At 39.4% G+C, this 13,838-nt stretch overlaps 1 protein-coding gene across 1 annotated transcript in view; it reads left to right on the top strand.

The window, feature by feature from the left end:
* Nucleotides 1-431: 431 nt before the first annotated feature.
* LOC121380899 (rho GTPase-activating protein 190-like) overlaps nt 432-13,838 on the top strand; it is a 106,094-nt gene continuing 92,687 nt past the window's right edge. The window contains exons 1-4 of the mRNA XM_041509928.1: nt 432-1,578; nt 10,379-11,051; nt 12,188-12,409; nt 13,502-13,795. Of these exons, the coding sequence (XP_041365862.1) occupies nt 1,176-1,578; nt 10,379-11,051; nt 12,188-12,409; nt 13,502-13,795 (1,592 nt within the window). The 5' untranslated portion in view covers nt 432-1,175. The remainder of the gene's footprint in view (nt 1,579-10,378; nt 11,052-12,187; nt 12,410-13,501; nt 13,796-13,838) is intronic.

A 13,838-nucleotide genomic window follows, 5' to 3' on the forward strand; every position in this document is an offset into this window, starting at 1 on the left:
GGGACTGGAAGGCAGTTTAAAAACATCTCCAAAGAGGGTCCTTTTTAATTCGGAAGCCGTGTTTTGACTAGCTGGAAAACACCTCATCTTACTGTGCCCTAATTTTGTTTCATGCCTCTCCCACCTAGATAACCTTAAGGTGTATGTAGGTATGGCTCTGTGCACTCTCTGTGTTTGATTGTACGTAACTGTAGCTTTGACAGTTTGAGGCTTGGTGTGGCAGGTAAGTGTTAGGGGGATAGTCCCCCATGTCACTGTGTTCTTAAAGGACAAAAATATTGACTTGTCCCACTGTATGGCAACGACACAAAAAACCCAACACACAACGGCCACTCCCACCCTTAGGTTTTTTGTACATGTAGTTATTCATGCATTTCTGTCGTCACTATTTAATTATTATTATTTTTTTTTTTTTTCCTCTTTGCAGATCATAAAGAGTCAAGCTTAGAGAGAGATATCTGAAAGCAGAACACATGATTCTGACATGACCAGCTCGGAATATTGTGTGTTAAATATCTGAAATGCTCGTGAATGCTAACATGACCACACAGATGCTGCTACTGCTTGTGACTATGGCCTGAAAGGGTTGTAAAGTTCAGTGTTCATTGTGAGGGGAATGTTCTACTGTAAAGCCGTGTGTGTGTGTGTTTATATACCCTCTGAAGCCGAATGACTAAGAATAATTCATAACGGAAAGAACCCCCCCCCTCCCCCCCCCTATCAAAACCTGTTAACATTATCTGTGCTTTTCTGTTCTCATCTGCTGCTGTTGTACTAACTACTGTGGGGTTGCTAAACCAAGAACCCCAGGCACAATTTTTAGTAATGATGTGAATAGGGGAATATTTATTTCATATTCAGGAGCAGTATACGAAACCAAGACCCCTTGCACAATTTTTGATAACAATGTGAATAAGGAGAATATTTATTTCATATTCAGGAGCAGTATACGAAACCCAAAACCCCTGGCAAAATTTTTGGTAACGATGTGAATTAGAAGAATATTTATTTCATATTTAGGAGCAGTATATTGGATACCTATAATTTGTTTCAACCGATAACCGCAAACTATGGATTCTGGGTATGGTGGTTCTGGACACTGAGACGACCGTTGCGCAAACTATGGATTATGAGGATGGTTGTGGACTGTGAGACACCCGTCACAAGTGTGTAGAATGGCCAAGAAGAGCGATGGGCGGTCGTTCAACGTCAGCGTGATCGGCCTGTCGGGGACGGAGCGTGAGAAGGGACAGTATGGCGTGGGCAAGTCGTGCCTGTGTAACCGCTTCATCTACCAGGTGGCAGACCGTTACCACCAGGAGCACATCTCGGTGCTGAGCCAGAGCGACTTTGCCGGCCGCATCATCAACAACGATCACTTCCTGTACTGGGGCGACGTCACCAAGACCGACGAGGGCAACAACTTCACGTTCCAGGTCGTTGAGCAGACCGAGTTCATTGACGACGTCTCGTTCCTGCCGTTCAAGACGGGACGCACGGAGCCCTACGCCAAGCGGTGTGTCGCCACCAAGGTCCAGTCGGCTGAGAAACTCATGTACATCTGTAAAGATCAGCTAGGTATGTGTTTTTATTTTATTTATGCAGAGAAACTGTAAAGATCAGCTATAGTCCGTCCCATCCTTTTATAAAAAAAAATTTTGTAAATAATTTCGGTTTGGTTTGACGTAAGAAAGAAAAAGAAGTGTTTTGGAAATAACAAAAAAAGACAGTTTTTGTGTGCAATGTAAGTGTTATGGCCGCCATTTTGGTTTATAGACTGGTGTAGTTTTGATACGAGATAACTATTTGATTAAATTCACTACAGAGTAAGAGTTATCTCAATAAAGCAAGACTATACCATTCGATAAACCAAAATGGCAGCCATAAACAGAAATTATTTAGGAAAAACATTTTTATAAAAGGGTGGGACGGACTATAGGTATGTGTTTTTATTTTTTATCTGTGTTTATAGTGCATGTCTAAGGTGTTTGGGTCATAGGATCAAATCCTGTTGGTGGAGTCGTTATCTTTTTCCCCCTCCTTGTTCCAACCAGTGCTCCAAGACTTGTATATCAAAGCCAGTGGTATGTATATCAAAGCCAGTGGTATGTGCTGTCCTATCTGTGGGGAAAGTATATAAAAGATCTTTTGCTACCAATGGAAAAATGTAGGTGGTTTTCTCCAATGTTATATCTCAGCATTACCAAATGTTTGACATAGATCTAGTAGCCGATGATTAAGTAATCAGTGTGCTCTAGTGATGTATTTAAACAAAACAATTTTTTTTCTGTCTCATTGTTTAAGTCAGGTGTCGAAAAAAAATCATATGTTAAGCTAGTGACACATGCATATCTGTTAACTGTCCATTTATCGCCTATAAAATGATTTTGAATCGGTGGTGTTTAATGAAGTAAGGAAGGAAATGTTTTATTTACAACGACAGACTCAACACATTTTATTTACTGTTATATGGCGTCGGACATATGGTTAAGGACCACACAGATAAGCAACAAGGGATCTTTTATATGCACCATCCCACAGACAGGGTAGCACATACCAAGGCCTTTAATATACCAGTTGTGGTGTACTGGCTGGAACGAGAAATAGTCCAATGGACCCACCGACGGGGATCGATCCCACACGGGCCGCACATTGAACGAGCGCTGTACCACTGGACTACGTCCCACCCCTGGTGTTTAATGAAGACTGAAATATGTCCATAACATTTATTTGTCCGATTCGATTGTCACACGTTTTTGGACACTACTCAAAAATGCACTGCTTATGTACAGTTAATGAAGCAAGGATTCCCATATTATGACATCATATTGGGAAAGACCCTGTGTTAGGAAATTGTAGTTTTCTACTTTAGTCTGGATACTTGAATAAACAATGGCTTGGAAATCCTTATCATATAACTGTGAAGACTTTCAGTTACATGTAACACCATGTGTGTAGTTCTCTGACCTCAGGTCAAACGTGACCTTATCAGCTAGGCCAGATTATTTGTATACTTGCATGTTTTATTTATTGTTGTATAGTAAAAAGTAAAGTTTGTTTTATTTAACGACGCCACTAGAGCACATTGATTTTTTATCTTATCATTGGCTATTGGACGTCAAACATATGGTCATTTTGACACTGTGTTTAAGAAGAAACCCGCTGTTGCCACATAGGCTACTCTTTTACGACAGGCAGCAAGGAATCTTTTATTTGCGCTTCCCACAGGCAGGATAGCACAAACCATAGCCTTTGTTGAACCAGTTATGGACCACTGGTCGGTGCAAGTGGTTTACACCTACCCAATGAGCCTTGCGTAGCACTCACTCAGGGTTTGGAGTCGGTATCTGGATTGAAAATCCCATGCCTCGACTGGGATCCGAACCCAGTACCTACCAGCCTGTAGACCGATGGCCTAACCACGACGCCACTGAGGCCGGTTTATTCTTGTATAGGTTTAGAACGTAATAAAATCAGTTTTCTCTTGGTCTTGTTGGTGTTAAGTTGTGTTGGGAGTCAGGGGTGGGATTTAGCTCAGTCCAAACCACCTCGGTGGATCCATTCAGCTGATTTGATTTTTTCTCGTTCCAACTAGTGTACCACAACTGGGCAAAGGCCGTGGTATGTGCTTTCCTGTCTGTGGGAAAGTGCATATAAAAGATCCCTTGTGGCATTAGAACAAATGTAGCGGGTTTCCTCTGATGACAACGTGTTACCAAATGTTTGACATCCAATAGCCAATGATTAATTAATCAGTGTGCTCCAGTGATGTCGTTAAACAAAAACTTGTATACTTGCATGTTTTATTTATTCCTGTAGTTTAGAAAATAATAAAACCAGTTTTTACTTGGTCTTGTTAGTGTTATGTGGGAGTCCTGATAGTTGTGCTCCATAGTCCTTGGTTTTACGGATCTGATTTCGGATATAAATGTGTCATGGTTTGTGTGATCCATGGATCCGATAAACGGACCAGTTTACAAAAATGTATCGCTATCTTTAGACACCAAACATGTTTAAAAAGCACTAATGTTAAACAAAGTTGTTAATTTTAACAGTTTAATTGTAGACTTACAGACAGTATATGTGTATATATATATATATATATATATACAGAAATAATCTTCAGTATGTGATACATCTAAGTGTAAAATTTGCTGTGTAGAGATTTCCGCCTCCAAGATACATGTAGCTTTAACTGTTAACAAGATTAATTAAAAGTATTATTAAGAACATTAATCAGAATTATTGTCACTGACTAATCAATAATCAGTTGTCAGAATATCTTCTTGTGGTCAGTAACCTTTGTGTGCTTCCCCCATAATTGTGTGCTTTAAATAGAACAGTTTTGTAGATAATATGTATAATGAAATACAGAACATTGCCTTTCATGAATACAGAACTTGTACATGTATGAGTGTATGTATATATTCAGAGCTGTATTTATATTGCCATTACTGCCCCTCCCACGCTTTTCATTATTATACTTGTATCTCAGTACAGTCTTTCTCTCAGATCTGTACATTACCAGTGTTTCTGCCAGAAAGAAATGTTTGGGTTTGGTTTGTTTTGTTTAACAACACCACTGGAGCACATTGATTAATTAATCATCGGCTATTGGATGTCAACCATTCGGTAATTCTGACACGTAGTCATCAGAGCAAACCCGCTACATTTTCTTAATGCAGCAAGGGATCTTTTATATGCACCATCCTACAGACAGGATAGCACATATCACAGCCTTTGATATACTGGTCGTGGTGCACTGGCTGGAACGAGAAATAGTCCAATGGACCCACTGACGGGGATTGATTCCACACCGACCGTGCATCAAGCGAGTGCTTTACCACTGGGCTACATCCTGCCCCTTTTAGGTATGGTGCTATGGAATTGAATGCAATCACAGTCAACAGGGGGTATGGGGGGCCTCCCCCAGAATGTAAATGGTTCAAGTTTAGGTTTAGGGTTAAGAAAGGCATACAGTAATGATAAGAGTAATTAATTTTGTGAAAAAGTTAACTTAAAAAATATAAAATTTGGGGATGATGCCATACCCGTTTTACCCTCTAGCAGAAACCCTGATTACTATTAATAATACATGTTGTACAACTTGTACTATAGACTGGTCTATCACAGTTATTACATGTACATGTACCGGTACTTGTAGAACTTAAACTGTGTTCTAAATTATATTTTGGGTTAAACTTTATTCAAACACCGCAACACAACACAACATAAAGTCAGTTTTCAATTAGTTGAGGTTTTTTTTACCAATATTTCTCTTTTTAAGTAGTTTTGTGAGGTTTTTTTAATGTGAAAATTTTGTTGACACATTTTTATATGCCTGTCTATGATGGGTCGTATTAGGGTCTCCACGAGTACTTGAGTACTCTGACATGGGCCAAGTCTGGCAAGACTCTAGTCCAGTCACAGGTCTTGAGTATCTGTGCAAGGAAGAGCACTCTCATATAATTATAATTGTTAAGTCATTTTGCCATATGTTTACCACCAGTTACATTAATGGGCTTTGAGACATGGAAAAAAACAATGTCAGTGGAATGTGTGGAATGCATTATTTTGCATCCATGTTCAGCGCTGAAATTAAGTTAAAGTTTGTTTTGTTTAAGTACACCACTAGAGCACATTCATAAATTAATAATCTGGATGTCAAACATTTGGTAATTCTGACACGTAGTCATCAAAGGAAACACGGTACCTTTTTGCATATGCACTTTTCTACAGACAGGAAAGCACGTACCACGGACACATGCCATGTACCACAGCTTTTGACCAGTTGTGATGCACTGGTTGAAACGAGAAAAAACCCCAATCAGTTGAGTGAATGCACTGAGGTGGTTTGATTCTTCGATGGAGCTAAATCCAGACCAACTCTCCCCCAGACCCCCACCACCACCACCACCACCTAGAATTAAGGTGCAATAATGCTATTCCTTAGCATCTAGTGTAGTGTGTTTGGTACTCGGGTCTGGGTCGAGTTTGACCTTTGAGTACTCGAGTCCAATATTTTGGACTCATGGAGGCCCTAGGTCGTATTATGGTATGGCATTGTTTGTCCGCCCGTACGTATGTACGTCTGTCTGTTAACTTTTTCTTGTCCGAACCATATCTTGCATACAGATGCATACAGGACCATGAAACCTCACATGTAGGAACAACTTGGGATGGCGGTGAGTCATGTACTATTACTAGGTCACTGTGACCTACTTTTCACTACTGCACATACCAGTAAATCCTTATTCAGACTATATCTTGCATACAGGTGCATACAAGACCATCAAACCTCACATGTAGGAACAACTTGGGATCGGGGTGTGTCGCATACTATTACTAGGTCACTGTGACCTACTTTTCATTGTCTAGTATACATAACAGTAAATCCTTGTCCGGACCATATCTTGCATACAGATGCATACAGGACCATCAAACCTCACATTTAGGAACAACTTGGGATGGTGGTGTGTCACGTACTATTACTAGATCACTTTGACCTAATTTTCACAGTCTACTGCACATAACAGTAAATCTGTGTCTGGATCATATCTTGCATACAGATCTGAGATGCATACAGAACCATCAAACCTCACATGTAGGAACAACTTGGTATGGTGGTGTGTCGCATACAATTACTCGGTCGCTGTGATACAAATAAATAAATAATTTGTCTATTTTCACATAATTAAAATTGAATCATACCAGTAACATATTCGTTAATATCTATGGTTTTCCAACAAATTCCTGATGGGCATATCATGTACCTCACCGGTACTCTCGTTGTCAGTGTGTTGCATTTACCATTTTTTTAAAACTTTTAACACCATTGATTCAACAATGTGCTGTGATTTCACATGGCTTCTAGATTATGGTAGCTCCACTCCCATGGCTACACATATTCAATGTTGGGCTAGTAAATTTAACTACTGTTGCTATGCCCAATGGCTAGTGTAAACCAAGTTGTCAAATACTGTGCACATTTAAGTCGATTTTGTAAATATGAATATCCTGGCCCACCCCACTCCACTCCCCGTGTCTTAATGATTTTAAGCTCTCTATCACTCTTTAGGTGACATATCTGATTATTACTATTAGTAAAATTGTATTAACTTAAAGTAAAGTAGGGCTAGTGAATTTTTAATCATAGCTAGTACATTTTTTAAATCAATGATTCCATGGCTAGTGGATTTTATAAATATTCTTGAAGCCCTGGGTTGCATTAAGTTCCTTTTTTTTCGATCGATCCACGTCGGTGGGCCCATTGGGCTATTTCCTGCTCCAGCCAGTGCACCACGACTGGTATATCAAAGGCCGTGGTATGTACTATCCTGTCTATGGGATGGTGCATAAATAAAAGATCCCTTGCTGCTAATCAGAAAGAGTAGCCCATGAAGTGGCGACAGCGGGTTTCCTCTCTCAGTATCTCTGTGTTCCTTAACCATACGTCTGACACCATAAATAAAATGACAATTGGGTGTTTGAAAAATGTGTCGAGTGTGTCGTAAAATAAAACATTTCCTTCCTTCCTTCCTTGTGTTAAGGCGTCAGTTGTTCTAACATCCGACACGACAAATGAACTTGAAATCAACTTTAATATTGCTTGCCTCTTTTTATTTAAAAAGAAGATTTGGGTGGGACAAGCAAATTTCAATTGAGATTTGTAAGTAAAAATGGAAGAATCCTAAAAAACAAACAATCCACACAAAAAGATAGACAAACCCCCAACATATTTAATGCCTGCAGATGCATATATTTCTAACAGTATTTCATTTTACTCATGTATTGTAAATTCTAATCAAATAGAATAATGTCATTTGTGTATTAATCAAATACTGTTTCCTCCCTTTAAATGTAAAAAATAATTCTCTAACTGAATATAACATTGGTGGATCAAAAGTCACAGAACGAGATGAGCAATACATTGTATGTGTATTACATTCGGGTTAACTCTACCACGAAACCTGTTTACTCATTTAATTAGTCAAATGGGTCAAGCAAGCAACTAATTATTATGCAAACTTGATTCATATTCACCAGAAGGTACCACCTATCTAGATGTACACGTATGTATGTCACCTCGATATGTATCAGTTACACTCGTGTACATCAATTCACTAGGTGACTACTTCAAACATTGTTTGACACCGAGCTAGAAGCCCATTGTACGAGTTTACGTTTGATTAGCTGGTGAATGCTCCTGGCACTTGTTCTAAAAAAAATCTGCAAGTTATGCATTCTTTCTTCAGTGCCTCCAAAACGGACGGGGAATCAATAAACTGTTTGGTCTAAAGCCTCCACACGGAGGAGATAAAAGTCCCATCTGCCCACATGTTGTTTGCTGGTCAGAATCGGAGAATTCTCGCTGCCAAAGGTTACCGCTGTCCTGAAGCGACTACTCGCAGTATTTGCGTGGTCACAAACACTTGCCTGCGAACACAAGAGTCCTGTCAACAGTCTTGTTTATGGCAGTGATCAGTACACAATTCGTGTGTGTGTGTGTGTGTGTGTGTGTGTGTGTGTGTGTGTGTGTGTGTGTGTGTGTGTGTGTGTGTGTGTGTTGTGTGTTTGTTTGTTTGTTTGTCACTGACATTGTATGTAACAACTGTGCTTCATTTAATATCCTGTAACAATTGGACATTTGATATATACATCGTCATGCATATGTATGTGTGCTTATGTACTGTGCATATAGACACAAGATGTTTTTAGTTATGGAAAAAAAAGATGAGAAAATGTGGAAAAATTTAATTAAAACAAATGGGAAAAAAGATGTTATTCTGGCTTTGGGAAAGGTAAAAAAAATTGTGTAAATAAAATTTCAGTTGTGTACATTTTTTTGGAAAAGTTTTTTAAAAAACAAAGAGGAAAAAGTTAAGGAAATCATCAGTGTGAATAATAATAATACTCTTTAGTGAAAATAACAGAACTGATGTAAAAACATGGTATATACATGTACAAAACAGATTTATAATAATATACAGGTATATAATATTATTATGAAGACAATATGCTAGGGGTGGGATATTGCCTAGTGGTAAAGGACTTGCTTGATACGCGGTCGGTTTGGGATCAATCCCCATTGGTGGGCCCATTGGGTTATTTCTCGTTCCAACCAGTACACCACGACTGGTATATTAAAGGCTGTGGTATGTGCTGTCCTGCCTGTGGGATTATGCATATAAAAGATCCCTTGCTACTAATGGAAAAATATAGCGGGTTTTTTCACTAAAACTATGTCAAAATTACCAAATGTTTGACATCCAATAGGCGATGATTAATAAATCAATGTGTTCTAGTGGTGTTATTAAACAAAACAAACTTTACTTTACTTACAATATGCTGCTACATGTACATATATATCTCAATCATATCAATGTGTACCCATTAGGCTATTTCTCGTTCCAGCCAGTGCACCACAACTGGTATATCAAAGGCTGTGGTATGTACTACCCTGTCTGTGGCATGGTGCATATAAAAAGATCCCTTGCTGCTAAGCAAAAAGAGTAGCCCGTGAGGTGGCGACAGCGGGTTTCCTCTCTCAATATATGTGTGGTCCATAACCATATGTCTGACACCATATAACTGTAAATAAAATGTGTTGAGTGCGTCGTTAAATAAAACATTTCTTTCTTTCTTTCAATGTGTACAACTTGAACATCTTTACCATATCACTTAAAAAACCCATTAATATGTTTGGCCTTACTGTGTATGTTTAAAAACAGTTTTAAAAAACAACAAACAAATAAATCATATTAAATGATGCAAAAAGTACATACATGTACGCCATGTACATTATTATCTTTATAATTAATCCAATAGTTTTGGTGTGTCTGCATTTGTTATTAAACATTTTTAACTACATGTACATTGTAATCTATTTGTAGGAATGTATTTTACAATCATAATGACTTAAATAAAAAAATCAGAGCACATGAAGTCTTGACAGTTTTGTTGACGTAAGAAGAAAAGTAAAAGTGTTTTGAAAATAACAAAACAATACTATATTTGTGTCCAATTTAGAAAATACTCTGCTCAGAAATAAATAACTTGTAGTAAATTCCATAGCATGAAAAAAAAGCATTCCCTGTGGGATGCACTATAGATTGTTTATTAACTCATTCATTCATACATACATATATACAGAGGAACCTCTCAAAACAGGACCCTCTGTAAACTGGAATTCCCTCAAAACCAGACGTCTTACAGAGTCTCGTTCTAAAAAGCAGGACAGAACTTAACCTCTCTAAACTGGATACCTCTTGAAACCAGACATTTGTCTTGGTCCCATGGGTGTCTGGTTTAGAGGGGTTTCACTGTATCTAAATGCTGCAAATTTCTTGTATATTAATGACCGTACTTTTCATCACAGGCATGGAGTCCGACTACCAGCAGAAGATCATCCCCGAGGGCAAGATCGGAATAGACGGCTTCATCTGCTGCTTTGACGTCAGCCAAGTGCAACACCGGCCCGTCGACAAACAGGTCGAGTTCGTCACAGCCATTCTGAGCAACGCCCTCAAGACGAAGAAGCCGCTGGTGCTGGCAACGACGAAGCACGACGAGGCGGACGAGTGCCACGTGGAGAGGGTGGAGCGCATGCTCAGCAAGAAGGAGTTCAAGGGGAGCTTCCCCCTCGTGGAGACGTCCGCCCAGGAGAATGTCAACGTGGAGCTGGCCTTCATGACCCTCGCTCACATGATCGACAAGACCAAGACGAAGCCCAAGGTGCTGCAATACCACGAGGCCATCAAGGCCCGACAGGAGATCCTGAACGTGGCCACGAAAGCGTACCAGAATCTGCTGAAGCATCATGTGGTCGACCCGAAGGCTGCATGGATGGTGTACAGGAAGAAGTTTGACACCGAGTCGGACTTCGGCCACTATGTGGATCTGTTCGGAACCGAGATGGCCAAGAAGCTCTTTAAGCAGCACGTGAGGAAGCTGCGTGATAGGCAGATCATGGACAAGGAACATCTTTTTGTGTTACAGATTCCACAGATTTTAAAACATTTTCTCCCCAACCTAGATGCAATAGCTGACAGGTTAGTATGTGACAAGATTTTAAAACATTTTCTCCACAACCTAGATGCAATGGCTGACAGGTTAGTATGTGACAAGATTTTAAAACATTTTTCTCCACAACCTAGATGCAATAGCCAACAAGGTTAGTATTTGAGAAGATTTTAAAATATTTTCTCCACAACCTAGATCCAATAGCCAACAAGGTTAGTATTTGATTTTTCTTAATGTTGTTGTGTCAGAAGTATATATAGACCATTTAAAACAAATACATATACATGCAGATATGAATGATTTGAAATACAGGGAAGTTTTTTTATGTTGCATACCAATTTACAAAAATACATTCAGTTAATTCATTTGTTTGTTCATTCATTTATTTCATTCATTCATTCATCAGTCAATCCATTCCTGCATCCATCCCCTGCATCCATCCCATGCATCCATCCATCCATCCATCCACCCTGTCCACCCAAAATCCACCCACCTACTCACCCATCCACCCACCCACTCATATCCATCCATCCATCCAGCCAGCCAGCCAGCCAGCTATCCATCCATCCACCCAGTTCACTCAAAACCCACTCACCCATACACATAACCATTCAACCGTCCGTCCATCCATCCATCCGACCGGCCTCGGTGGCGGCGTGGCAAGCCATCGGTCTACAGGCTGGTAGGTACTGGGTTCGGATCCCAGTCGAGTCATAGGATTTTTAATCCAGATACAAACTCCAAACCCTGAGTGAGTGCTCCGCAAGGCTCAATGGGTAGGTGTAAACCACTTGCACCGACCAGTGATCCATAACTGGTTCAACAAAGGCCATGGTTTGTGCTATCTTGCCTGTGGGAAGCGCAAATAAAAGATCCCTTGCTGCTAATCGGAAAAGTGGCCCATGTAGTGGCGACAGCGGGTTTCCTCTCAAAATCTGTGTGGTCCTTAACCATATGTCTGACGCCATATAACCGTAAATAAAATGTGTTGAGTGCATCGTTAAATAAAACATTTCTTTCTTTTCCATCCATCCATCCATCCATCCATCCAAAGAACCATTCATTGATTCACCAGTTAGCCAGTATTTTTATTTGTCCATTTACAATCACACTTGTTACTGTAGTTTTTAAAATACATACATGCTTTATTCACTTTTCCTTGTAGAAGTTGGCCAACCATACAGAAAAGTATTCAGAAGCAGCCGGATTTTCACAGATTTTTTGTCGAGCCTGCTTTGTTTGGTCAGGACTCTTGGAAAATGTGTGAGAGTTTCTTGGACGATCCGAATGAGAAACGAATTCCATTTGATTTGCTCAACACATCTGATGCAGAAACCTGCTTCAGAAACCACGTTAATGAACTACAGGCTAGTCATCGGAGAAAAGAGTAAGCTACAGAACACTTCAGACATTGGTGTGAACATATGTCCAAAATGGATACAGGGGTGAAAATAAGTTGTACATGCTACGAAAACCATATGTTTTATTTTATGCAAATGGTTATTTTTAAGGTTTTATTAATGGGTTTTTTATGTGAAAAATGTTTTCCCCATTCTAACCTTGTTGCACAATAGTATGTGGTACACATGTATGTGCTTTCTTGTCTGTGGAAAGAGCATACAGGTTTTAGCATGAAAAGTCTATATATTCAAGCATTTTCTCACTCTATCTCGGCCCTAATGGAGTTAAATTAAGTGTGAGTGAATATGAGTGAGTGAGTGTGAGTGAGTGTGAGTGAGAGTGATTGAGTGAGTGTGAGTGAGTGAGTGAGTGAGTGTGAGAGAGTGAGTGAGTGTGAGTGAGAGAGTGAGTGAGAGTGTGTGAATGATATAGAAAAAGAGTGAGTATTATATAGACACTTTTTAGCCTCGAACTTGATGGCTACCTATTATCAAAACTTAATTGGTTTTAACAGCACCTTTTAACACATTCTTGAAATCAAAATCATCATTAACTAATATATATATAGAGAGAGAGAGATTATTATATGAGCTTGTGTGTCATACTGATTTTACAAAACGAGTGTCAGGATTATTGTATTGTACATGAATCCTGACATAAGTTTCGTAAAATCAGTATGATTCACAAGTGAGTGTAATAATTTCCTTATTATCCACATTATCCAAACTGTTATTTTCGTGAATAACAAGCTAGGACCATTTCAAAATGTTTCAAATGTAACTAAAACGATAAGCACTTACACTGGGGAAGCCGCATTAAGTTAAGATGTCACTTCACAAAATTATGACACACATACTGGTTATATTTCCCTGAATATCTTGAACTATGTGGATAATAAATATATGTATGTTTGTATGTATGTATGTATGTATGTATGTATCTATGTATCTATCTATCTATCTATCTATCTATCTATCTATTCTAAACATTCTTAAACTTTTCAACCATTTTATAACATGTTGAAAACAAATCATCCGATATTTTAATCTGATCCATTTTTCTCTTTCTTTTATTTCAGACTACAGCAAGACTTCAAGAAGCTGCTGCAGGACAACAACCACGTGACCCCGGGCAAGCCCCTGAACGAGACGTATGTGTTCTTCGTGGGCAAGGAGAGCTACAACGCGCTGACCGAGTCGGACCGGCTGATGGTCTATGAGCAACACCAGAGCGACCTCAAGCAGCGGGCCAAGCATGAGCTGCAGGAGCTGCTGTGGGAGAAGTCGAACGTCTTCTTCAACCTCAACTCCACGGGGCGGATGACGCCGGAAGACTTGAAGGGAATCACCAATGCTCTGCAAGATGATCCGAGGTCAGGCTTGCACAGATTGAAATTTTACATACATATACTCTTC

This window comes from Gigantopelta aegis, chromosome 9 (genome assembly GCF_016097555.1).
Source record: "Gigantopelta aegis isolate Gae_Host chromosome 9, Gae_host_genome, whole genome shotgun sequence".
NCBI lineage: Eukaryota > Metazoa > Mollusca > Gastropoda > Neomphalida > Peltospiridae > Gigantopelta > Gigantopelta aegis.